Below are 26,738 nucleotides of genomic sequence, written 5' to 3'. Positions count from 1 at the left end.
GAGTCACCTGATGGAGCCAGCACCACCAGGGCCCCTAGTTGTCCCTTGGGAATCTCTATTTGCCCTCCTCTCCTCAGAAACATCACCTCCATTCCTAGATTGTATATGAGGGTCCTGAACTGAATCATGCCTTCGGCCTGTGTCACCATGGCAACTACCTCTTTTGGACCGAGTACCGGAGCGGCAGCGTCTACCGCTTGGAACGGGGCGTGGCAGGCGCACCGCCCACTGTGACCCTTCTGCGCAGCGAGAGACCGCCTATCTTTGAGATCCGAATGTACGACGCGCAGCAGCAGCAAGGTGCTCCTTTATGGGCTGGGGATGGCGGGTGGGTAGGGTGGGACCCCTGGCTTTAATGTCAAAGACTTCCCAGAAGCCTCTGTTCCCCATTCACTTCCATTCCCTCTCTTTCAACGCAACCTTCCTTTCCCGACTTCCTCTTTGGTCTCCTCACTTTGTGTATTTTTCCTTTCCTGACCCTGCCTCCCCATCCTTTTCCTGCCCTCTCCTGCAGTGGGTACCAACAAATGCCGGGTAAATAACGGAGGCTGCAGCAGCCTGTGCCTCGCCACCCCCGGGAGCCGCCAGTGTGCCTGTGCCGAGGACCAGGTGTTGGACACAGATGGTGTCACCTGCTTGGGTATGAGGGGCCTGGCTTGCACAAGGGTGGGAAGGTAGCTCCAGCAGAAGAATGGCAGAGGGCAGGGGAGTTCTCTGTGTTTCCAGTAGAGATTAAGGAAGCAAAGAGGGGGCCCTGAGATGCTGACAGGAAGCAAGGGATAGGGTTCAGAGAAGGCTCTGGGGCTAAAGGAGGATTGGGGGTGGGGTAGTTCTGAGGGCACGAAGATGGGGCAAGTGAATGAGGAACGAGACAGCGAGTAAGAAAGGAACTATTCTTAACTCATTTTAGCTTTGGCTATCATTACAGTAAAATAACAGTATTTCAGAACACTATAGGCTGGAACTACTCCTTAACAGCAGCACTCAGGAGGCAGAGGCAGGTGGATGTCAGTGAACGTAAGGCCAGAATGGTCTGCCTGGAGAATTCCAGGTCAACCCGAGCTGCAGAATAAGACCCTGTCAAAAAAAAAAAAAAAAAAAAAATCAAAAGTAAAACTGGAAAAATTCTGTAAATTAGCCGGGTAAGGTATACATGCCTAGAGTCCCTGCACTGTGGAGGCTGAAGCAGGGGGATTATAAGTTCCAGTCCAGCATGGATATTCTAGCTCAAAACCAAAAATTTAAAAAGGAAATAAGGAGAAATAAAAACCCTGATCCAACCAGTGAACATGAATATGATGTGGTAAGTCACACGAGGTACTTTCTTCCCTAGGTGGGTAGTTCTGTTTTATACACAGCCCTCATCCAGTGTGTACATGAATCTCCTGCCTCTTTCGGCTCTTACCCGCCACAGTATTCTCTGTTTTATCCTTACTATTTATTTATTGTACTGAGGATCAACCCAGTGCCTCATATACACTAGATAATCACTCCACCAACGTGCTACACCTTCAGTTCCTTACATTCATGATTTTATTGATTAGTTTTTACTTTTTGGTGGGTATTTTGCCTGCGGGTATGTCTGTGTTCCATGTGTATGCAGTGCCCATAGTGGGTGGGCAAAAGGGGGTGCCAGATTCCATGGAACTAAAGTTACAGAGGGTGGTGAGCCACCATGTGGGTTCTGGGGATGGAATCTGGGTCCTCTGGAAATGCAGCCAGTGTGCCTAACTGCCTCTCCATCTCTCCAGGCCCTAAGATCATGATTTAAATAGCCTTGATCTCCTAAACATAAGAAGGGTTCTAGGGATGCTGGCCTTCAGGTAAGGCCTTAGGTCAAATTCCCAGCACCATACACACAATTAAGGTTAAAATAAAAGTAGGTACTCGCCGGGCGTGGTGGCACACGCCTTTAATCCCAGCACTCGGGAGGCAGAGGCAGGCGGATTTCTGAGTTCGAGGGCAGCCTGGTCTACAGAGTGAGTTCCAGGACAGCCAGGGCTACACAGAAAAACCCTGTCTTGAAAAATCAAAAAAAAAAAAAAAAAAAAAAAAAAGTAGGTACTCATTGTAACAATGTAACAATTCATTGTAACAATGAATAAATGTGCTGTGCAGAAAAACATCCTACCAGGCCCTGATGCCATTTTAGGGGGGACTCCTCCCCAATATGTCTGTGTGCATTTATGTCTACATAAAAGGGCATTGCTGCATGCATGTTCTTCTGGCCCCTGCTTCCGTTGCTAAGCAGCGATTTTAGTGGCCAAACTGTACCGTTTAGTAAATGTTCCATTGTTGACTCAGCCATTTCTCTGCTGATGTGTGTTGGTTTTTGGGTTTTTTTTTTTATAACCACAGCCAACATTCACTAAGCATACATTATGTGTGGTTTTAAGAATTTCCCATGTAGTAGCTTACTTGTCCTCTAACACGTCTCTGTGGGGACAGCATTTTTTTATTTACAAGGGTTGAAACTGAGGTCCAAGTTAACACAGGCATCCCGATATGAAAGTCTGACCCCATTTATTTATTAACCCTTTTGTATTGATCACATACTTACACTTTCTCATAGCTGGAATAAACTTTTTTATCACAGTTCTGGGAGTGAACTGTATCAGTAGCTGGATGTGGTGGCCTACACCTTTAATCTCAGCATTCAATAGGAAGAGGTGCGTGGATCTTTGTGAGTTCCAGGCCAACCTGGTCTACACAGAGAGTTCCAAGCCAGTCAGGGCTATATAATGAAATCTGCTCTCAAAACAGAAATACAAAAGGGAGAAAAAAGAAAAAAAAAAAAAAGGCTCAGTAGAGATCAATGTCCTGTTGAGAACAAGACAGAGGGCTGGGAGAAGCAGAGGGTGTGAAAGGCCAGGGCACTGGAACTGTCTTTGTGAACACTGACATCATTAAGAATAGAGGCAAGGGGCTGGAGAGATGGCTCGGTAGATAAGAGCACTGACTGCTCTCCCAGTGATCCTGAGTTCAATTCCCAGCAACCACATGGTGGCTCATAACCATCCTTAATGGGATCTGATGCCCTCTTCTGGTGTGTCTGAAGACAGCTATGTATATTCATATACATAAAAATAAACAGCTGGGTGTGGCGGCACACGCCTTTAATTCCAGCACTTGGGAGGCAGAGGCAGGTGAATTTCTGAGTTCAAGGCCAGCCTGGTCTACAAAGTGAGTTCCAGGACAGCCAGGGCTATACAGAGAAACCCTGTCTCAAAATACAAAAAAAAAAAAAAAAAATTAACAAACAAACAGAGCCAGGACTGGTTGTAGAGAAGGTGGCAGTGGACCAGGAGCAGAGCATCCTTAGTCTTGATGAAGCAGCCTGAGCAGGTCAGCACTGGTTTCTAGAAAGGAAGGGAAAAACAGCTAAGAAGCGGCTGTGCGGAACAAGGAGCACACATACCACCTTCAAGGCCCTGTGGTCCACGGAGTAGAGGAGAGAGCGTTGGTGACCCATGGGACCCTGCAGAGGTTTTAGAAACTGGGTGAGAAAAGCGAATGCAAAGCTCAGGTGACTACACCAAAGGTCTGCTTAGATGCTAAGGCAGACAGTGATGGAGAGGTACCACTGCAGCTGGGGATGGGAAGAGTGGAGCATGCAGAGATCTGGGGATCTGTGTTTACTTACCAGGTGGAGTCAATGGCTTTGTGAAAGACCAAGTCCAGGACAGGATCTTGGGGGCTCCTGAGATGACACCTAGGGGCCGTTCAGAGTCAGCAGTGGACCAAGCACATCTCTGTGACCTGTAGAACTATTTTACTCTCAGACCACAGGGAGATACAGACATTGCCAGGGCAGGGTGTAGTCCCCCTTACCGTATTGAACCGAATAATCTGCTCACGGAGAAAACAGTAAATCAGAAGAGAAGTACAGGGGTTTTAGCGCCTGTCCCGTGGCCTGGGTCTGACCTTACCCCTCACACTCCTGTGGTGCCCACAGCGAACCCATCCTACGTGCCCCCACCCCAGTGCCAGCCGGGCGAGTTTGCCTGTGCCAACAACCGCTGCATCCAGGAGCGCTGGAAGTGTGACGGAGACAACGACTGTCTGGACAACAGCGATGAGGCCCCAGCACTGTGCCGTGAGTCACTGTTCCCATCCTGGGTGGCCGGGCAGTGGGACCCTGGATGTGTGCCACTGCCCAGTAGTGGGACACTGGATGTGCGCCTGCACAGGGCAGTGGGACTCTGCATATGTGTCCGTGAGAACAGAGAGTCGGTTCTCACTGACCCCTGACCTCTCCCCCAAACCCCAGATCAACACACCTGTCCCTCGGACCGATTCAAGTGTGAGAACAACCGGTGTATCCCCAACCGCTGGCTCTGTGATGGGGATAATGATTGTGGCAACAGCGAGGACGAATCCAATGCCACGTGCTCAGGTGTGGACTCGGGCACGGTAGTCCAGGAGCCAGGCCTGGGAAGACAGAAGAGCCCATGAACCCAGAGCAAAGGGAAAGGGACCCTGGGCAGGAGATGGGGGTCTTCCATTCCCTGCCAGGATGGACAGACCAACAGGACTGGGTGTACAGGGGAACAGATTAACTTTAGATGGAGATGAGGAAAAACCACGGATGGAGCCTTTTCCCAAAAACCCCAAAGATCCCTTGGGATATGGGGTCAGGCGGCACCAGTGTGATTCGGGACACTAGAGAATAACATCTCAAACAGAATGGGGGGTGGGGGGTGGTGCAGAGGACGATGGGAGAGGAGAGGGGCTAGATGATGAACTTCTGCACCTGCCCCTCCCCCCTAGCCCGCACCTGTCCACCCAACCAGTTCTCCTGTGCCAGTGGCCGATGCATTCCTATCTCATGGACCTGTGATCTGGATGATGACTGTGGGGACCGGTCCGATGAGTCAGCCTCATGCGGTGAGGGGCACGGCAGGCAAGAAAGTCTGGCCAGCTGGCAGAGGGGAGGGGCAGATCACGGGTTGGGGCTGGAGGTGTGTACCTGGTAGGCTTGAGTAAGTTGTCACTGTGGCCTTGATAAGTTCTGTCTGCAGCAGGGGATAATAGCACCACCATCACATTGGGGGGGGGGGGCGCTCGGGGTTTGTGATGATGCCTAGCAGGGGTAAATGAGCTATTTCCAGCGAGCCCCTCTGCCCCATCTGACTCTGCTAGAGGCTCCTGCTTGTGGAAGTGTCCCCTTCACCACCTGCTTCTCAATGTGAGAACGTGTGACTTTGAGGGCCCCACTCGACTGTCCTTTCTCTTTCTCTCTGACAGCCTACCCCACCTGCTTCCCCCTGACTCAATTTACCTGCAACAATGGCAGATGTATTAACATCAACTGGCGGTGTGACAACGGTAAGAGCTAAGAGCGTACCTCCCTCCTCTTACTGTAATTCCTAGGAAAGCCAGAAGCCAGGCAGGCCTCAGAGAAGGCAGGCAAGATCTTAGACTCGAGCCGGGGTTCTCTGTGGTACACTGAAACCCTGAGAGATTTACTAGCTAGGAGAAACAGGAAGGAGACAGAAATACCATGGGGCACCAAGGTGGACAGAAGGTCCCTGCGGTTGTATCACCCCTGCCTTAGCAGAGCAGAGCTGCCCACCCTCTGGCAGGAAAGTTAAGTGAGGGCAGAGCGACAAAGCCCAGGGCCTAGCCTCTTCTCCCTATGCCCTCTGCCTCTTGGGGTCTTTACTGCATGCCCCAGGCTCTGGGTCTCAGGCTTGGAAGCACACCTGGAGGTCAGCCACGGACCAGGTGATGTCAGCCCTGAGCCACAGGGACCACGGTGTGTGTAAGCACACATGCAAGTGGTGGTTGTGTGTGCCGTTTCGGACTCTGTCCTGTCTGGTGTGCTGCTGTGTTGTGTTGCAATGTGCTGCCCCAGGATCTCCAGCCCTGCTTCACATGTGAGGATGGGTTGGGTCTGTACCATGTCTCCCTCCTCCGTGCCGTGTCTCGAGTGCCAATGGTTGCCCTGGCGGTTTCTGTGTTTCAGAGAAGGATTGTGGGGACGGCTCTGACGAAAAGACCTGTCCTGAGCCTGCCGGTCAGTGCATAGAGGCACATGCACCATCACCCCAGAGCCCCAGATGGCCTCAGCCTTCCCAGCACCCTAGGTTCCCTGGCCCAGAGCTGCCAGACACACACAGACAAAAGAGGCAGAGGCAGGAGAGAACTTGGAGGGTGTTCAGAGGAGAGAGGTGACAGAGGTGGCCCCGAGGAGGCTGAGACCTGGGGGAAGAAAGTCAAAGCCAGTTAAAAGTGGGCAGGAACACACTACACTCAGAGAGCACTTTGAGAGTGCTCTGTCTTTGAGAGTCCTGTCAGTATGTGCAGAGGGAAGTTACCCTAGGGCTTAGGAGCCAGGATGTCCACCCAGATACCTACTTCAGAAGAATAGTCCTCTAGCCTCTGGGAGCCTGCACCCTGCACCAGTGTCTTGCAATGCCCAAGCTCAGTGTGTGGCTGGGTAAAGATCTTTCCAGCCAGCAGTCTCGCCTACACCCCACACCCCTCATCTTTCAAACCATCAGGAACCTCTCCCTAGCCCCCCAAAGTAGGCAATCCTGTCCCCATATCCTGCTGCAAAGGATGTCCCCACCCCCAACTCTCTGAGACTCAGGGAAGGGCCTCTTGGAGCCCACCCACTGCCTCCCCCACCCTGTGGGCCATGGTGCATGCTGCAGTCTATGCAGTTTCTGTTTGTCTTTTCTGTCTGTTATTTTCTCAGTGGGGGGTGGGGCGGGCTGCTGGTGGGAGTGAGGGGGCTAAGCAGGCCAAGCTGGGGTTACAGAAAGGCTGTTCTGCTGAACCCATCCTTGGCTCTCCCCCTCTTCCCTCGCCCAGACAATGACTGTGGGGACAACAGCGACGAAGCCGGCTGCAGTCACTCCTGCTCCAGTACCCAGTTCAAGTGCAACAGTGGCAGATGCATCCCCGAGCACTGGACGTGTGATGGGGACAATGATTGTGGGGACTACAGCGACGAGACACACGCCAACTGTACCAACCAGGGTGAGCACTCTGGACTAGCATCCAGCCTGTCCAGCCACCCACCCCACTGTTGTCGCCATCCAAGAACCCCGAGATGGCTTTGTTACCACCCTGAGATCTCTGATGCTTGCCCCTTGTCCTTGAGGAGGCTCCAGTCCCCCAGGAGAGGAAGGTTGCTGGCGAATCATTGGCACGCACTGTTACGATTGAAGGCCTGGCTGTTGGGTGGCCTTAGATTTCAGCTTCAGCTCTGCAGCTTGTTATCTGAGTGGCCTCGGACAAGTTACCTCATCTCTGTGGGCCTCTTGAGTTTTCTCAGCAATTAGCACTGACATGGTAGTGGTTATCAGGACACAGGATGTTTCTGGGAGCTGTGGATTGACAGGGAGTCAGGCATGGCGGCTCACACCAATAATCCCACCACCGAGAGGCTGAGGCAGGAGGATCGATCACTGACAGATAGTAGGTCAGCCTGGCCTAGGGTAGAAGGCCCTGTCTCAGAAAGAAAGAAGAAAGAGTACCACGGACAGTACCCAGTGCCCATGGGGCCTCTTGGGAGAGGCTGAGTTTCCCAGAGGGCACAGGTCCTCTCTGAGGGCGCTGGTGTCTTAGCTCTGCCTCGTCACTGCCGAGAAAAAAAGAGGATCAGTATAAGTTTGGTCTGGCTTTAAGAAAAGACAGAAATGCCTTTTTTTTTCCCCCTGTGAAATGTACTGTATTCTGACACTGGCATATCAGTTTGCTAACGTTTCTGTAGCATAGTGCCACAAGCGAGGGACGTAGATGACAGAACCGTGCTCCACACAGCATGTGAGGTAGAAAAGCAAACTGTCCTGAATTCAAGGCTGGCTCCTCCCCAGCCTGTGAAGGAAAACACATCCTTGTGTCTTCTGAGACCTCTGGTCTTCCTTTGTTCTGGACACACTACCCTGCCCCTGCCTTCATCTTCATGTGGCTTCTTCCCTAAATGTGTCTGTCCCTGGGTCCACTTTTTTCTTTTTCTTTTTCTTTTTTTTAAGATTTATTTATTTGTTTTATGTATATGAGAACACTGTAGCTGTACAGATGGTTGTGAGCCTTCATGTGGTTGTTGGGAATTGAATTTTTAGAACCTCTGCTCACTCCAGTCAACTCCACTCGCTCAGTTCCTGCTTGCTCCGGCCCAAAGATTTATTTATTATTTTTCATAAGTACACTGTAGCTCTCTTCAGATGCACCAGAAGAGGGCATCACATCTCATTTCTGGCGGTTGTGAGCCACCATATGGTTGCTGGGATTTGAACTCAGGATCTTCAGCAGAGCAGTCAGTGTCTTACCTGTTGAGCCATCTCGCCAGCCCCCTACATTTTTTATAGGAACATTAATACTATTAATTAGTGATTTTAATGTACAGAGACATATTTGCCAAACAAGGTGGCATGCGGAGTTGAGCATCTTTTTAGGAATCGCACTTCAGTTCATGACAACTGATAGTTTACTTATGGGTCAAAATATTTCTGCAAGCCGTACATGGCCCATGAGCCTCCAGCTAGGAGTCCCCGCGTCAGAATTAGCATCGTCCTGAGTGCCATGGGCCACTCTACGCATTCAGCTGAGAGGCAGTGACAAGAGGGTCACAGGAAGCTCAGTCTTCAGGACCATCTCTGAAAAGGACTAGGGGGTTTAAGAAAGGATTCCTTCCTAGATGGGTGAAGCAATGCAGGCCTTGCCCAACAAGCCAAGTAGATCTGGCTTCCTCTGCATCTGGGCTTCCTCTGCATCTGAGTATTAGGTGGAGATGGGAGGGGTGGGACCTGGCTTGTGGACAGTGATTGGCAGTGATAGTTAACCTGTGGTTCTGAGCTGGCATGACCCAGTACCTTGAGGAGGAAGTGGGCTTGCAGGTGATTTCAGTACCTGTATAGGAAAGTGTAAGGCTTCCTATGGGGGTAGTGGGAGGCTGGTTAGATGGCAGATGCCTCGTGCAGGGACAAGGAAATGGGGCTACTCCGAAAGCAGCTGCTTCCAATAGCATAATGACAGTTGGGCAGAGGCTTGACCTGGGAGGCACTTTGGAAGATGGGTGGTACATTTGGAAAACAACCCCAGAAGGAAATTACCTTACGCTGAACTTCAGGCCCCCCCCCCCAGGGAAGGAAGTCAGGTTATAGGCAGCTGCTGAGAGTTGAGACATGGACACACCCTGCCACCCCAGTTACCCGATCATCAATGCTCACACTGGGGGGGGTGGCATTTCCACTATGCCACTGGCCTACAGGATTAGGTGAGATACAGGAAGATCCCAATGGGTCAGTGATCTTGTGCCCCGACACTGCCCTCAGGCTTCACAAGCTCTCTGCACACGTGAAAAAGGTGCTGAGACCTCTGGGCCCTTCACCCATCTCTGATCCATGTTCTGCCTTCTGCCCCTTCCCTCCCAACTTTGCCTCTGCTGTCCCATCTGGAATCTTCCCACAGGATGCTCCTCTGTTGGCTGTGCAGCTGCACGTATCTTAGTGGCTCACTCTTCAATTCATATTCCCGCTGAGGAGGTTTCTGCTCAGGGGCCTGCTGAGGCCGTCTTGCCTGACGTGTCATTTCATCAGGCTGGCACTGTTAAACTCCTGCCATTGCCTGCAATCATAGCCTAGGTCCACCCCCCTCCACTAGACTCTAAGCTATGTTGAAGAAAGGATTTGGTCTTTGAGGCACGTGGGAGGGACGGTGTATACAGAGAGTGTGCAGGGAGTGAGGGAAACACGGTTAGGTTGATGTATTTGAGTTCTGCCCTGACAGATGGAATATGTAGCTAGTTACTCTCATAAGCTTAGAGGAGGGGCGTTAGATAAGAGGGTCACCCGGGTCCTTGAAGATACAACATCTGAGTCTCTCGATGAGTTAGAGCTTTCTGGCTATCGGCAGGCTCATGGGACACCCAGGGCATCCTTACTTGGCTCAGCATCTAGGCTAAGCAGAGGTAGTGGCAGAGATCTGTCCAGGGTGCCTCTCCCTCCTGATGCACACCCCACCCCCCGCCCTTGTCCTCCAGCTACAAGACCTCCTGGTGGCTGCCACTCGGATGAGTTCCAGTGCCGCCTAGATGGCCTGTGCATCCCCCTGAGGTGGCGCTGCGACGGGGACACCGACTGCATGGATTCCAGCGATGAGAAGAGCTGTGAGGGCGTGACCCATGTTTGTGACCCGAATGTCAAGTTTGGCTGCAAGGACTCCGGTGAGAGGGGGCAGAGCAGGGCGGGGAGCTTCATGAGTAGGAGGAGGCCATCTTGAGGATGTAACAGTGGCTTGGTGTTATGTAGAGGAAAGGGCAAGAAAGAGCCAGAGTCTGTATGAAAGACCCCGGGAACCCAAACCCTGGCCAGAATCGAGCACCGGCACCTTCTGCAGGTTCTGCACCTTCTTCGTTAGCTGTGTGGGTTTGACAGAAAAGGTTTCAAGGTTTACAGTGGGCTCCTAAGCACTTCAGTGAAGACATTCTTAGCTGGGTCTGGGCAGGGCACAGTGAGTTCCACTCTCCAGGCCTGGTTCCTCATTCTGTCCCCATCCTGGTCCCTCAGCCCGGTGCATCAGCAAGGCGTGGGTGTGTGATGGCGACAGCGACTGTGAAGATAACTCCGACGAGGAGAACTGTGAGGCCCTGGCCTGCAGGCCACCCTCCCATCCCTGCGCCAACAACACCTCTGTCTGCCTGCCTCCTGACAAGCTGTGCGACGGCAAGGATGACTGTGGAGACGGCTCGGATGAGGGCGAGCTCTGTGGTGAGGCGCCCATGCAGGGCCTGGGGTTGCCCAGCAGTGGGGAGAGGGGAGGTCTTGTCCAGGGTAGGACTATAGGAAATGATCTGGGGCAGAGGAGGCACTGACCTAGGACTTGCCTTGGCCCTGCCTGAGGTGACAACTCCTGTAACAATTACTTTACAAAGTGGCCCAGGTAGACAGCCACTGTCTGCCACCAACTGAGGAAGAAGAAGCACAGAGCCCTTAAATAAACTAATCCAGGGCCATCCCACTCTGAAGGCAGGGCAGGGAGGGAGCCGTTAAGACTCCTGACCTGGGTCAGACACCCTCAGTCAGACCACTGAAAAGGGAGGCCAGGCTGGGGGTGAGGCACAGGGTTGAGGCATGATTTGAGCTGACTTCTGGAGGAGGGAATTTAACTGGGTTCCCGGAAATGGGCAACGTGTGCAGAATGAGTGAGGAGGGTCGAGGAGATCTGAGCAAACCACACCGTCCCAGAACAAACAAGTCATCTGACTTCTGGGAAAGAGGAGTGAAGGGTACAGCCATCTGAGGCTGGCCCAGAAATTGCCACCGTGGGGCGTGTTGGGAAGGTCAGGGCATTCCCCTCTGCACCCTGCCCTGTGTCACACGTGAATCGGGAGGGATCAAAGAAAGGGCCTTGACCTGAGTATCCTCCCAAAGAGGAGGCAAAATGCCCAGGTCCCAGCCATCGACGTGAGGGCATCGAGAGCACACAGGGGTAAGGAAAAAGGATGATGGTCCTGGGTGTCAGGTTCTAGTGTCCCAATCCTGATCCTAAGAGAGACTGGGAAGGAGACAGAGGCTCAGCAGGGCTGAGCTGTGGTTAGGGCTCCGGGGCTCAGAACAGGATAAAAAAAAATGTGAAGGCCTGGCAGGGCCATGTCCTGCTTCCTCCCAGATCTTGACCCTATCTCTTTCCTGTCCCCCAGACCAGTGTTCTCTGAATAATGGTGGCTGTAGTCACAACTGCTCAGTGGCCCCTGGTGAAGGCATCGTGTGCTCTTGCCCTCTGGGCATGGAGCTGGGCTCTGACAACCACACCTGCCAGATCCAGAGCTACTGTGCCAAGCACCTCAAATGCAGCCAGAAGTGTGACCAGAACAAGTTCAGTGTGAAGTGCTCCTGCTACGAGGGCTGGGTCTTGGAGCCTGACGGGGAAAGCTGCCGCAGTCTGGGTAAGACGCAGTGGGGTCAAGGTGAGCCAGCCAAGCAGGCCTGGTCACGCGCCTGAGCTACAGTGGGCTGAAGGCCAGGGCTAGCAGGGACGCTGTATGTATATCCCAGGACAGGGTGGCACAGTGAGTGGCTCTAAGCCCTTCGCTGACCTGAACACTTGCCTCCCTCCAGATCCCTTCAAACCGTTCATCATCTTCTCCAACCGCCACGAGATCAGGCGCATTGACCTTCACAAGGGGGACTACAGCGTCCTAGTGCCTGGCCTGCGCAACACTATTGCCCTGGACTTCCACCTCAGCCAGAGTGCCCTCTACTGGACCGACGTGGTAGAGGACAAGATCTACCGTGGGAAACTCCTGGACAACGGAGGTGACTCTTTGGGCCTGGGAGAGTTGCCAGGATTGTACACAGATGGCACTTGGGTACTCAGGGTCACGGGCCCAGATTCAGGTGGCCCCGGAGCTGAGGCTTCGGCTGCCCATCCCCCGTGTGCCCCCCCTCCCCCAGTTAATTGGGTTGGATTTTGCTGTGGGTCTCAGAGCCTGATGCCCCGTAATTATCGTAAGCATTGCTGCTGCCTGATAATTAACAAAATGATCACCCTTTCTTTGGAACGGCCTGAAGCCTGGTTCCCCAGTCTTGGAATTTTGGGCTTAGAAGGAAAATGCCATGTAGGGATGGACCACCTCTGTCTCGGGGTAGCCTGAGCTACACAGGCTCAGTATTAAGCATCTATTGCGCTGGATACAGCAGTGATCAAGACAGATAGTTTTAAGTTGTGTGTCAGGGAGGGTCCCTGAGCAGAGGCAAGCAAGAGACATGTTTTAATAGAGGAGTTTGTGTTGTTTATTATAAAAGAAACTTGGAAACATCTCAAATGTCCGTCCTCAGGAGAATAGTTACGTAAACTGAGCTGTCGTCACATGACAGTTTCTAAAATAATAAGACACACGGACACATTAGTGTAGAGTGTCTTCAGGACATTCAATGGGTAGTTTCTAGCACGTTCCATCATCCTTATAGTATGTCCAAACATGTTCCCAGAAGCTTCCATCAGCCCTGACCTCCTTGCCCAGGTTACCCCACCTCAGAACAGTACATACTCAAAGTGGCTGACCTCACCCCCTCCTCCAAGAGCCCCCTTTCCCACCTACCTCCCAGGAGGAAAGAGGCCTGGGAGAGGAGAGTGGGAGCCAGGCCCTTCAGCTCTCTGGGCAGAGGTGTCAGGGTGAAGGTGGATCATTGAGGGACCCTGAGATCCATGCCTTCGCCAAGCCCCGGCCCAGGAGTCTCTAACCACCTGCAACCTTCTCTTCCTAGCCCTGACCAGCTTTGAGGTGGTGATTCAGTATGGCTTGGCCACACCAGAGGGCCTGGCTGTAGATTGGATTGCAGGCAACATCTACTGGGTGGAGAGCAACCTGGACCAGATCGAAGTGGCCAAGCTGGACGGAACCCTCCGAACCACTCTGCTGGCGGGTGACATTGAGCACCCGAGGGCCATCGCTCTGGACCCTCGGGATGGGTAAGGACTCTGCCCCACCCCCACCCCCTACCCACCCCCGCTCCGTAGCTCTGTGTTCAGCCTGGCCAGGGACACCTGTCTTCTTGGTACTGTTGACTCCCCCAGCTTATCTGTTGTGTGACCACCCCATCTTTGGCCCTCCTCCCTTCCTCCCTCCCTCCCTAGGATTCTGTTTTGGACAGACTGGGATGCCAGCCTGCCACGAATCGAGGCTGCGTCCATGAGTGGGGCTGGCCGCCGAACCATCCACCGGGAGACAGGCTCTGGGGGCTGGCCCAACGGGCTCACCGTGGATTACCTGGAGAAGCGCATCCTCTGGATTGATGCTAGGTCAGCAGCATCCGGGCAGGGGAGGGACAGGACCAGCATGAAGAAAGATGAAGCCAAGAGGAGGATGGGGGGAGGGGAACTGACAGATGAGAAGGAGCAGGGTTGTAACCTGCAGTCATCCATCTACCCTCCGCTCTTCTCATACCCCGTGTCCTCTGCTGAGGGCTCTGCCTGCCCAGGGCAAAGAGAAGGTGCCTTTTCCTAACTCACCCTGGAGCTCCAAACGCCAACTGTAGCCCTGGGAAGGAAATCTAGAAGATTCCCTTGGGGAGGGCATAAGGCTAGGATCCCAACCCATGCAACCTTGCTTTCTCTCTTCAGTCCCAGGCAGGACTTGGGAAGGGGAGTTCCCTGGTGTGTTGAGTTGTGAGGATGAGGGAAGGTGGGCACCTGGCAGGGCACCTTGCTGAGACCCCCACTGACCCCTCCATTACACCCTCAGGTCAGATGCCATCTATTCAGCCCGGTATGACGGCTCCGGCCACATGGAGGTGCTTCGGGGACACGAGTTCCTGTCACACCCATTTGCCGTGACACTGTACGGTGGGGAGGTGTACTGGACCGACTGGCGAACAAATACACTGGCTAAGGCCAACAAGTGGACTGGCCACAACGTCACCGTGGTACAGAGGACCAACACCCAGCCCTTCGACCTGCAGGTGTATCACCCTTCCCGGCAGCCCATGGGTAAGGGGCCTTCAGGCGACTGAAGAGGAGCCACCAGCCCTTGGATGGGCGTGGGGGAGGTGCTGGGATAATGGGGTGTGAGGAGGGGATGAGACCTGGGTGAGAAGGGCCAGGGAGGGATCAACACATCCCAGGATGCTCTTGCTTCCTCTCTCTGGGCCAGCTCCAAACCCATGTGAGGCCAATGGCGGCCGGGGCCCCTGTTCCCATCTGTGCCTCATCAACTACAACCGGACCGTCTCCTGCGCCTGTCCCCACCTCATGAAGCTGCACAAGGACAACACCACCTGCTATGGTAGGAAGCCATCTCCTCCTCTAACAGTTACGGGTAAACTGAGGCTGAAGGAGAGGTCCCTGCTGTTAAGCAAAGGAATGACTGGAAGGAGGGGCTCTGAAAACTTGCTAGCGCTGGAGGAAAGAGCCACAACTGCCAAGATCTGACACAGTCTCTTCACAGTTCTCAACCTGTGGGTCTCGACCCCTTTGGGGGTATCAAGTGACCCTTTCACAGGGGTCACATACCAGATATCTTACTATTCATAAGTATAGCAAAACTACAGTTATGAAGTAGCAATGAAAATAATTTTATGGCTGGAGGCTACAGCATGAGGAAGGGTCACAGCGTTAGGAAGGCTGAGGACCATCATCGTAGCAAAAGGCCAACAGCACGCAGGGGGATTCAGGGGAGACACCTAACCTAGGTAGGTGAGAAACTTGAAGGCGAGGGACTGCCTTCAATGACTTTCCTGCGTCCCACAGAGTTTAAGAAGTTCCTGCTGTACGCACGTCAGATGGAGATCCGGGGCGTGGACCTGGATGCCCCGTACTACAATTATATCATCTCCTTCACGGTGCCTGATATCGACAATGTCACGGTGCTGGACTATGATGCCCGAGAGCAGCGAGTTTACTGGTCTGATGTGCGGACTCAAGCCATCAAAAGGGCATTTATCAACGGCACTGGCGTGGAGACCGTTGTCTCTGCAGGTTCTGGCCCTGCCCTCCACCCCAAGGCTCATACCAGTCACATCCCCTGTGGTCCTGATACTCCTTCTCCAAATCTTATCTCTAGCCTACTTCTTGACCCTCACTCCCCAGGTAGCACACTCTCCTCAGCCTATACCCTGCAAATACCAACCACGGACTCCCTATTTGTGCCCCCAGACTTGCCCAACGCCCACGGGCTGGCTGTGGACTGGGTCTCCCGAAATCTGTTTTGGACAAGTTACGACACCAACAAGAAGCAGATTAACGTGGCCCGGCTGGACGGCTCCTTCAAGAATGCGGTGGTGCAGGGCCTGGAGCAGCCCCACGGCCTGGTCGTCCACCCGCTTCGTGGGTCAGTCTGCAGCCCAGGGTTGGGGAGCACCTGTGTGAGGAGGGGAGGGGAGGACCCTTACCCAATTCTTGGTTCCTTTCCCAGCAAGCTCTACTGGACTGATGGGGACAACATCAGCATGGCCAACATGGATGGGAGCAACCACACTCTGCTCTTCAGTGGCCAGAAGGGCCCTGTGGGTATGCACTTGCCCTTCTTGCTCCTGCAGGCATCTAGCTCCATTAGGAGATGCTCCTAGTGTCTCTCTGGTGCCTTAGGCCTCTTCCAGCTTCCAGCTTGGTGCCTACTCTCACTATACCTTGTCCCAGAGCCACAAGGTTCAGGGAGGGCTCCATGGCTCTGACACCCACTCTTCTTCCAGGGTTGGCCATTGACTTCCCTGAGAGCAAACTCTACTGGATCAGCTCTGGGAACCACACAATCAACCGTTGCAATCTGGATGGGAGCGAGCTGGAGGTCATCGACACCATGCGGAGCCAGCTGGGCAAGGCCACTGCCCTGGCCATCATGGGTGAGGGCTCGGGTGGAAGGAGGGATGGAAGGAGAGCAGGCTAGGCACAGCTGAACAGGTGATGGGGGAGATCCTGAAGGCCACTTTCCACCCCCTGCAAGCCTAATGACTTCTGCAAGAGAGCTGGGGGGGCTAGAGAGATGGCTCAGTGGTTGAGAGCACTGACTGCTCTTCCAGAGGTCCTGAGTTCAATTCCCAGCAACCACATGGTGGCTCACAACCATCTGCAATTAGATCCGATGACCTCTTCTGGAGTGTCTGAAGACAGCAACAGTGTACTTACATATAATAAATAAATCTTAATTTAAAAAAAAAATCTATATTTAAAAGAAAAAGAGGACTAGGAAAGAGCCTTCCCAAGAGTCTTATTCCCTCCTGTTGCCCCAGGGGACAAGCTGTGGTGGGCAGATCAGGTGTCAGAGAAGATGGGCACGTGCAACAAAGCCGATGGCTCTGGGTCCGTGGTGCTGCGGAACAGTACCACGTTGGTTATGCACATGAAGGTGTATGACGAGAGCATCCAGCTAGGTATGCAGTGGGCGCACAATGTGGTGTGTGGAGGGGGTCTGCGGCGGGAGGGATGAGGGGTGGCAGAGAGACTGCAGGGCTGTGACCATGAGCAGCCTCCAGAACGGGGGGGGGGGGTGGTGAGGGCATAGAGGGAGGGCTTTTTACCTTACCCCCACTCGTGTGAAATGTAGACTCAGTCTGGCCAGAAGGTCCAGGGATCTAAGAAGACATGAGACCTAAGAATTGGGTTGGGTGTGACCCTGACAGGTCCAGGGTGAATCCAGTGACTGTTGTCCTCTCTGAGCAGCCCAAGCCTGTCCCCCACCAAGGCTCACCCTTTCTTTTCACTCCTGTGTCCTCCCGCAGAGCATGAGGGCACCAACCCCTGCAGTGTCAACAACGGAGACTGTTCCCAGCTCTGCCTGCCAACATCAGAGACGACTCGCTCCTGTATGTGTACAGCCGGTTACAGCCTCCGGAGCGGACAGCAGGCCTGTGAGGGTCAGTTCCCGGCATTTCCTCTCTGTCCAGCCTTGACCCCTTCTACCCTATTGCTACATTATGCGTTTGAGAAAGATGGTGTTCATCGTGTGTTACCAGGAGGCTTCTGGGCTAAATGCTTATCCAGTGCCCCTTTCTGGGTACTGCGGACAAAAGCTGGAGCCAGAAAGTGGGGCCAGCATAGTGAGAAGCCGGACCACAAAGCGCTAGTGACTGTTCAGGACCTGCAGTAGGTTTTGGTGAGATAGACACCGGCGGCTGACAGAGGCAGGCCAGCTTGGCAGAAGAGGCGTGCCCTGTGCTGTGCCCTGGGTTTATAGAGTGGGTAGAATCTGATGCTTGGTACCTTGAAGAGAGAAGTTGGTGGTACAATAGGGTGTGCTTAACATGCCCTGAGCCCTGACTTAAATCCCAGCTATGTGTGCACGCCTTGGAGACAGACACTCATGCTACATAAGAGGCAAGAAATAGGGCTGGTGAGATGGCTCAGTAGGTAAGAGCACCCGACTGCTCTTCCGAAGGTCCGGAGTTCAAATCCCAGCAACCACATGGTGGCTCACAACCATCTGTAACAAGATCTGACGCACTCTTCTGGAGTGTCTGAAGACAGCTGCAGTGTACTTACATATAATAAATAAATAAATCAAAAAAAAAAAAAAAAAAAAAAAAAAGAGGCAAGAAATATAGCTGAGAAGTCAAGTTCCAGGGCCGCTGAGCCCTGTCGAGGGCAGCGTGGGAAGACTGTGATAAGGCTTTGAGCTAGGGTGGGGACCTGCGGGTTCTCAGCCAGGAGTGCCTAGAAAGTGGTGTTTGGAGATTAACCCAGGGGCAGAAGGCTTGCAGAATGGAGGAGGGAGGAACCAAGGCAGTCAGACCAGTTAGGAGAGTATTAGGAGTGTGTGCGTGAGGAGGCAGGCCCGAGGCCTGGCTACTCAACTGGCTTGCAAGGAAGGGATGAGACATGGAGGCACTTCACAAGAGCCTGCTGGTTTACAAGCTTGCCCTTGGACAGCACTTTTCCCCAAAGTGCTCTGCCAGAAACCTCCTGCTTTGATGTGGGTGGGTGTTACAGAAAGGAACCCTGGGCCGAGCAACATGTAAACATTGTGTTTTTACTGTTTGGCTCCTCAGAACCCTGAGTACACTGAGCATATTTTGGGAGACTTTTAGTGTCTGCACGTGGTGGTGGTGGTGGTGGTGGTCGTCTCTTCTTCTTCTTCTTCTTCTTCTTCTTCTTCTTCTTCTTCTTCTTCTTCTTCTTCTTCTTCTTCTTCTTCTTCTTTTTCTCCTTCTCCTTCTCCTTCTCCTTTCTCCTTCTCCTTCTTCTTCTCCTCCTCCCCCCTCCTCCTCTTCCTCTTTTTCCTCTTCTTCCTCCTCCTCTTCCTCCTCTTCTTTCACAGAGTTTAAGCAACCAAGGCTTAATGGAGGGATTCACTGGGGCACACATTGTATTCAAGGGATGGGAGTCAGGGAGGATTCTGGGATGCATAGAGAGCAGTGCCTTCTCAAAAACAGGAAAACTGGAAAGAAGACTGACCCAGGGGCAAGCAGGATGTTGAGAACTTTATGTTGGGAAAGGATTTGGAACTGAGCAGAGGCAGGGCAATGAGAAAGTTAAGGTCAGACCAAGTGCCAAACTGGGAATCTAGATTTTGGAGTCTTGCTGCTCTGGTTGTCTGCTGCGACCTCCCCTGAGGCCCTTGGAAGGAAGACTGGGGCAGGGTGCTGAGAAAGAAATGTAAGTCTCTTTCTGCCCTCTTGTGGTGAATAGTGGTTCTGCAGGTGGTCTCCCAGAGCTGGGGCTCTCAGAAGCCAGTTAGGTTGCCATCTCCTGTCCAAGGTCCGGGCCTCACACATGGTGTGAGCGTTTAGAGGTTCAGGAGATGGGTAGAAGAAACTGCCAAAGGGGAAGCTGAGAAAAGCAGTTTGAGGGTGACAGGAACCTAGCTTTGTCAGCAAGGCTCATGCTTAAAGTGTTTTTGTGTTGCAGGTGTGGGCTCTTTTCTCCTGTACTCTGTACATGAGGGAATTCGGGGGATTCCACTAGATCCCAATGACAAGTCGGATGCCCTGGTCCCAGTGTCCGGAACTTCACTGGCTGTCGGAATCGACTTCCATGCCGGTGAGCTATTGTCCCGGGGATTAGTCAGCATGCCCCAGTAGTTTATGGGAGTGACACATTAAAGTCCTAGAAGGGCTGCCTGTACTGACTGTAGCAGCTGCCTCACTCCTTCCTGCTGCCTCCCCACTTCCAAGAAAGCACCCGGCACCCACAGCCCCCATTCGGTGCTATCCTGACCCTCCTCGTGATTTGACCCTTTGCCTTGCCTCTGCATTGAGGGGCATTCTCATGTCTGCCCCTCTGCTTCCAGAAAATGACACTATTTATTGGGTGGATATGGGCCTAAGCACCATCAGCAGGGCCAAGCGTGACCAGACATGGCGAGAGGATGTGGTGACCAACGGTATTGGCCGTGTGGAGGGCATCGCGGTGGACTGGATCGCAGGTGAAATGAATGGTAGAAGGAAAATAGGCTTTGGGGGAAAGGCACAGGCCATGGGGACGTAAAGTCTGAAGGTATGGGCAGAAGCCAATGGGAGCTACAGGGAAGATTTGGATGGAAGGGGACCAGGTACAAGGCTCCCTACCAATCTCCCTGAACCCCACCGACTGACTCCCTCCTCAGGCAACATATACTGGACGGACCAGGGCTTCGATGTCATCGAGGTTGCCCGGCTCAATGGCTCTTTTCGTTATGTGGTCATTTCCCAGGGTCTGGACAAGCCTCGGGCCATCACTGTCCACCCAGAGAAGGGGTAAGGAGCTAGGCAAGCTGGCTTAGATCTCTTGACCACAGTATAGTCTGACAAGGCCCAGCTTCTAAGTGGGATGGACTCTCACCCCCACTTCCATCCCTACCCACAGGTACTTGTTCTGGACCGAGTGGGGTCATTACCCACGTATTGAGCGGTCTCGCCTTGATGGCACAGAGAGAGTGGTGTTGGTTAATGTCAGCATCAGCTGGCCCAATGGCATCTCAGTAGACTATCAGGTACGGATACACCCTGGAGCTGATGAAGGCGATAACCCTAGTTCTGAGCCTTTCCCTATCAGTTTCCCTGTGGTAACCATCAGGGTTAGACGTGGACCAGGGAGGGTGGTGGCAGCCTTTAACCCATTTGTCACCGAGAATAGTAATCTGCCCTAAGACGATGGAGGGTGGTCATGCTGAAGTAGAGTATGAGAAAGCTGGGTGTGGTAGCATATGCTTAACACTCAAGAGGCTGAGACAGGAGGATTACTTCAAGTTTGAGGCCATCTTGGACTATTCAGTAAGATCTTACCTCAAAAATTTAAGATAAATACATAGATAGATAGATACATAGATACATAGATTGATAGATAGATAGATAGATAGATAGATAGATAGATAGATAGATAGATAGATACATGATAGATACATAATAGATATATGGTAGATGTATAAATAGGTAGATGATAGATTGATAGATGACAAATAGATAGGTGATAGATAAATAGATACATATATAGATGCATAGATGATAGATAGATAGATAGATAGATAGATAGATAGATAGATAGATTTTAGATAATAAACATAGGTGTAGGTAAATAGATATATACATAGATACATAGAGATACATAGATATACATAGATACATAGATAAGAAGCTAACATGATATTTGCCTAACATGCTTGGTCCTGGGACTAGTCTCTAATGCTGCAAATGAGGGCAGTAACAATAAATAAATTAAAAAGTATAGAGTGAGGGTGTGTGGTCCACACAGTAAGTGTGGTTACACATGGAGCCGATCCCTACTGGAAAGCAGGAGTTAGCCCCAAGGTGAGCTGGGTACATCTGTCCACAGGGCGGCAAGCTCTACTGGTGTGATGCTCGGATGGACAAGATCGAGCGCATCGACCTGGAAACGGGCGAGAACCGGGAGGTGGTCCTGTCCAGCAATAACATGGATATGTTCTCCGTGTCCGTGTTTGAGGACTTCATCTACTGGAGTGACAGGTGAGGGGGGCTGGGTCCTGCTTCTCCCATGGGTTTCTCCTTTCTGGCTTTTTAGTGACATACCCTACACACGGCTTTCCCTTCTCCAGAACTCACGCCAATGGCTCCATCAAGCGCGGCTGCAAAGACAATGCTACAGACTCCGTGCCTCTGAGGACAGGCATTGGTGTTCAGCTTAAAGACATCAAGGTCTTCAACAGGGACAGGCAGAAGGGTAAGGCTGGGCTCTGGGCCAGGCCAGAAAGGTGAACAAGGACAGCTGAACCTTGGAGGAAGAGGGACAAGGCAGGAAATCAGTCAGAGCCTCCAGGGCACTTTCCAGTGATTCACAAGAGCTGGGGGCAGGGAGTTAGGACTGAGCGGGATAGATCAAGATATTAGATACCATAGCTAAGCAGGGATCAGCTGAAATTTCCAACTGATCCGAGGACAGAGAGACCAAAGAGCCTCTCTTTATGCTATACACCATACTACCTTCTGATGCTCTACCTTCCGATGTTCTACCCTCCGATGCTCTCTGCCCCCAGGTACCAATGTGTGCGCGGTAGCCAACGGCGGGTGCCAGCAGCTCTGCTTGTATCGGGGTGGCGGACAGCGAGCCTGTGCCTGTGCCCACGGGATGCTGGCAGAAGACGGGGCCTCATGCCGAGAGTACGCTGGCTACCTGCTCTACTCAGAGCGGACCATCCTCAAGAGCATCCACCTGTCGGATGAGCGTAACCTCAACGCACCGGTGCAGCCCTTTGAAGACCCCGAGCACATGAAAAATGTCATCGCCCTGGCCTTTGACTACCGAGCAGGCACCTCCCCGGGGACCCCTAACCGCATCTTCTTCAGTGACATCCACTTTGGGAACATCCAGCAGATCAATGACGATGGCTCGGGCAGGACCACCATCGTGGAAAGTAAGCCAAGCCCGAGTCCTCCCAATAAACAGTGGGGCGATGGGGGACTGTCAGTGTGTGGACACACAGGCACCAACCAAACCCACATGCTGGGTGGGCCCCAAGGCAGGGTTTCCCATATCAGAAATACATTATAATTCATAACAACAGCAGCAAAATTACAGTTAGGAAGTAGCAACGGGAAAAATGTACAGTTAGGGTCACCACAGCGCGAGGAACTAACTGTATTAGAGGATTGAGGCACCAGGAAGGTTGAGGACCACTGACCTACGGGGCTGGCAGGATCCACTGCCATTGTGGTAACCTGCACATTGTCCTTTACATGGAGCCAGAAGGAGGCCTCTTCCTTCCTTGCACTGATTTCATTCCACACCAAGATATGCAAGCACAGGCAGCAGACACGGGCCCAGGTGCAACTCTCCCTGAGTGGGAGTCAGCAGATCCAGCGAGCTTCTTACCCTGAACTCAGGAGTCAGGGTCTCAGGGGTGTGCACATGAAAGCTGAGCCTGGCAGCCAGTGGCCCTGCCAGAGCTGTGAAAGCCACAGAGCTGTCACCAGAAAGAGTCTCAGCACTCAGCACTGCCTTTTACCACTTCAGGTTTTCCCTTTGCTGCTGCTGTTGCTGCTGCCGCTGCTGCCGCTTCCTCCTCCTCCTCCTCCTCCTCCTCCTCCCTCCTTCCTTCCTCCTCCTCTTCCTCCTTCTCCTCCTCCTCCTCCACCTCCTCCCTCCTTCCTTCTTCCTCCTCCTCCCTCCTTCCTTCCTCCTCCTCTTCTTCTTCTCCTCTTTCTTCTCCTTCTCCTCCTTGTTCTTCTTCTCCTCCTCCTCCTTTCTCCCTCTTGTTTTTCTTCTCCTCTTCCTCCTTCTCCTCCTCCTCCTCCACCTCCTCCCTCCTTCCTTCTTCCTCCTCCTCCCTCCTTCCTTCCTCCTCCTCTTCTTCTTCTCCTCTTTCTTCTCCTTCTCCTCCTTGTTCTTCTTCTCCTCCTCCTCCTTTCTCCCTCTTGTTTTTCTTCTCCTCCTCCTCATCTTCCTCTTCCTCCTCCTCCTCCTCCTCTCTCCAGCCCCACTTCTTCCCGGAGCGGAAGGCTTAAGATTTATTTATTTTATGTATATGAGTACAATGTCACTCTCTTCAGACACACCAAAAGAGGGCATCAGGTCTCATTCTGGATGGCTATGAGCCACCATGTGATTTCTGGGGATTGAACTCAGGACCTCTGGATGAGCAGTCAGTGCTCTTAACCGCTGAGCCATCTCATCCCCACCCCCTTCTTCTTTACTTCTTTACTTCTTTTTTTTTTTTTAAGATTTATTTATTTATTATACATAAGTACACTGTAGCTGTCTTCAGACACTCCAGAAGAGGGTGTCAGATCTCATTACGGATGGTTGTGAGCCACCATGTAGTTGCTGGGAATTGAACTCAGGACCTTCAGAATAGCAGTCAGTTATCTTAACCTCTGAGCCATCTCTCCAGCCCCACTCCTTTACTTTTTTAAGAAACATTTTGTAGCCACACATAACCTTGATTTGAACTTCTGATCCTCCTGCCTGCACAGCACTGGGGTCATCTGGGATTATAGGTGTGCGCCACTACCATACCCTTTTTTTTTATGTTGTGGTAGGACTTGAACCCAGAGCTTTGTGCATGCTAGGTAGGTGAGCACTGTGTTACCCAAGGTCTATTCCCATTCCTCCTTTGTTCCTCTCTTCATCCAGGAGGTCCATTCAGACCAGCCAGGTGCTGACTAGGTACTGCATAGAAAAGAATAGACCTGTCCCTCTGTCCTTCTGTCTCCTGGCACACTTTCTCTACGACATCCTGTCTGTGTCTAAAAATGGAGCGTCTGAGGGCTGGTGGAGCTCGTGCTCAGCATGTGCAGGACGTTGGGCCCAGCCCCAGCACCTAAACTGGATACTCTCAATCTCAGCTCCATCAGGAGAGACTGGGAGCCAGCCCCTCCTATCACGCTCTCTGTTGTCCGTCCTACAGTGTGCTCCGCCTCTGGCAGTCACATAGACACGCCCCAGGGAGCCCCGGAGCCTCCGCTGGCTGCTGCTCACAGCACTGTTCAGCTCTGTCTTTTTAGTTACATCTGCTTTATAAAACATTCCAGCTCAGCCCAGCGTGATGGCGCACGCCTTCAATCCCAGCACTTGGGAGGCAGAGGCAGGTGTATTTCTAAGTTTGAGGCCAGCCTGGTCTACAGAGTGAGTTCAGGACAGCCAGGGCCACACAGAGAAACCCTGTCTCGACCACCCCATGCTCCCCCTCCCCCCAAAAAATTCCAGTTCAAGGCCTCTGCAAGCAGGAAGCTTTCCAGTCTGGCCCCAGAGGAATAGTAGAATTCAGTTAGCCGGAATCTCCCCCATACATGAATAAACAGAACTCCACTTCTGAAGAGTGTGACCACACATAGGCCGGGAGTGGGGGGTGGGCAAGAGAAGAGGAAGGAAGGTGCCACGGATCATGACGCAGGTGGTGTGACGTGGCTCTGTGAGGGGCCCTGGGGCCCTGGCAAGTCTGACCAAAGAGCCCTCGGAGGAACTCCCGGTTCCCACAATTCCAGGGGAGCCAGTCATGCCCTTAGCACCTACCAGGCTGCCCCTCTGCTTCTGCTGGTTGGCCCTTCTCAACCCACAGCTGTTCCTGTCTCTTCACAGATGTGGGCTCTGTGGAAGGCCTGGCCTATCACCGTGGCTGGGACACACTGTACTGGACAAGCTACACCACATCCACCATCACCCGCCACACCGTGGACCAGACTCGCCCAGGGGCCTTCGAGAGGGAGACAGTCATCACCATGTCCGGAGACGACCACCCGAGAGCCTTTGTGCTGGATGAGTGCCAGAAGTGAGCTGCTGGGCCTGGGGGGTGGGAGCTATGTCATACGGGAACAGAAAGGGGACAGGCAGGGCCCACCATTTCTGGCCTCAGTGAGATGCATCACCTCTCAGGGCGCTGCTTAATACAAGTGTCAGAAATGAAGGGAGGTTGAGGGCCGTGGGAGATGCCTCTGGCTTTGTGACTGGCATTCATCACACAGTACCGTGGGACTCAAAGCTTCAGCGAAGGCTCACTGACCTTGAGGATATGGGCTGGGCCTGTTCAAACCCCTTGCTGAGCAGAGGTCTTATTACAGTGACCAAGAGGCATTGTGAAGGCAGTTGTGAGCACAAGGCCCCAAAGTGAGAAAAGCAAGAAAAGGTCAAACAGGACAGCAACGGGACTGCCCACCATTTGGGCAAGGCTAGCCTGAGCAGGCAGGGAGTCTGGTCTACCTGTCCTGCCTACCCTGTCTTTCTTCATTTTGATGTGCAGGTTACTAGTGAGTCACACCCTCTGCATAGCAGTCCTGGCTCACGTCTGAGCGACCTGCCCTCCCCAGTTCAGCTGGAATCAGAATGCTTTCTATCAGCCTCACTAGGAAACTAAAGCAATGCCACAGCCTTGGTGACCTCACCTGTCTGGGCTGGTCCTGGGGCCTGTCCTTCCTGGGCCTAGAGCCTCTGGGGAGGGGCTGTCATGATATTTTTCTGCCATTCTAAAAGAGGCATCCTCGGTTTCAACCAAGTCCCTCCTGGCTGAGCCCAGGAAAGTGCTCTCTCTTTCTCTCTCTCTCTCTAGAGCCCCAGAGCCAGTGGCTTCAAAAAAACCCAAGTACACAGAGAATGGACTGGTTGGCAGAGGGTGGAGGATTTCATGACTGCCAAAGACCTGCCCTGTGGAAGTCTGGGAGAATGTCATCAGGGAGGCAGCTCAGGGGTGACTAGAGGGCTGAGATTGTCTTAGGTTAGGGGAGAGAGCTGGAAGGAGCCAGTATGTCAGGATAGTGGTTCAGCCAGCCAGCCATACTCCTCCTGATCCTCACTGAAGCATTAGTGTCCTTGGAAATCAGATAGTTGGACAGGTAGAACGTCCACTGTATTTCTAGTTGCTGACCCTCTGCCCCAAGGAAGCCTCCCCTCCCCCACCCCACCATCCCACAAAGCAGCTTTGCCAAACTCTTAACTCAGGGTACATCCCATGTAAGTCAATTTGGTGCTCCGCTGTGAGTGTGGTCTAGGCTGGACTTGAGAGTGTGGAAATCACTGTAAAGCCAGGCTGCACAAGCCAGGAAACAGCACTCGGGCCAGGCAAGGTGGTCCATGACTATAATCTCAGCACTGGGGAGGTGGATGTAGGAACGGTGGGAGTTGAGGTCATTAAGCTATGTAACTAGTTGAAGGGTAGCCTGGGATACAACAGGCCCTATCTGAAGAAGGGAGAGAGAGAGAGAGAAAGCATGCTACAGCTGCTGCCCCAGGACAGGCTGAATGGGTCGCCACCTCCATCCATAAAGAGTCCTGTGTGTGGTGTGATGCATTGGGGAAGCAGAGCAGGCAGATCTCTTGAGTTCAGGGGTAGCCTGGTCTACTGAGACAGTGCCAAGACAGTCAGAGCTACAGGAAACTCGGTCTCATAAACAACAACAGGCCGATCCTGT

General features: G+C 52.8%; 1 protein-coding gene across 1 annotated transcript in view; it reads left to right on the top strand.

Annotated features, from left to right (window-relative positions):
* The window catches only part of Lrp1 (low density lipoprotein receptor-related protein 1), an 82,992-nt gene that overhangs the window by 32,440 nt on the left and 23,814 nt on the right, over positions 1–26,738 (top strand). Inside the window, exons 14-42 of the mRNA NM_008512.2 lie at positions 99–300; positions 515–640; positions 3,956–4,096; positions 4,271–4,396; positions 4,771–4,887; positions 5,248–5,328; positions 6,820–6,987; positions 9,995–10,177; positions 10,521–10,721; positions 11,654–11,899; positions 12,072–12,269; positions 13,221–13,425; positions 13,591–13,755; positions 14,198–14,442; positions 14,606–14,737; positions 15,202–15,429; positions 15,607–15,781; positions 15,866–15,960; positions 16,143–16,292; positions 16,680–16,820; positions 17,169–17,303; positions 19,294–19,425; positions 19,676–19,810; positions 19,991–20,120; positions 20,230–20,356; positions 21,196–21,347; positions 21,437–21,561; positions 21,875–22,252; positions 24,916–25,105. Of these exons, the coding sequence (NP_032538.2) occupies positions 99–300; positions 515–640; positions 3,956–4,096; positions 4,271–4,396; positions 4,771–4,887; positions 5,248–5,328; positions 6,820–6,987; positions 9,995–10,177; positions 10,521–10,721; positions 11,654–11,899; positions 12,072–12,269; positions 13,221–13,425; positions 13,591–13,755; positions 14,198–14,442; positions 14,606–14,737; positions 15,202–15,429; positions 15,607–15,781; positions 15,866–15,960; positions 16,143–16,292; positions 16,680–16,820; positions 17,169–17,303; positions 19,294–19,425; positions 19,676–19,810; positions 19,991–20,120; positions 20,230–20,356; positions 21,196–21,347; positions 21,437–21,561; positions 21,875–22,252; positions 24,916–25,105 (4,829 nt within the window). The remainder of the gene's footprint in view (positions 1–98; positions 301–514; positions 641–3,955; positions 4,097–4,270; positions 4,397–4,770; positions 4,888–5,247; positions 5,329–6,819; positions 6,988–9,994; positions 10,178–10,520; positions 10,722–11,653; positions 11,900–12,071; positions 12,270–13,220; positions 13,426–13,590; positions 13,756–14,197; positions 14,443–14,605; positions 14,738–15,201; positions 15,430–15,606; positions 15,782–15,865; positions 15,961–16,142; positions 16,293–16,679; positions 16,821–17,168; positions 17,304–19,293; positions 19,426–19,675; positions 19,811–19,990; positions 20,121–20,229; positions 20,357–21,195; positions 21,348–21,436; positions 21,562–21,874; positions 22,253–24,915; positions 25,106–26,738) is intronic.

Source organism: Mus musculus, chromosome 10 (assembly GCF_000001635.26).
Source record: "Mus musculus strain C57BL/6J chromosome 10, GRCm38.p6 C57BL/6J".
Lineage (NCBI taxonomy): Eukaryota > Metazoa > Chordata > Mammalia > Rodentia > Muridae > Mus > Mus musculus.
Note: the sequence above shows the minus strand (reverse complement) of the source record. Positions and strands in the feature narration are given on the sequence as shown.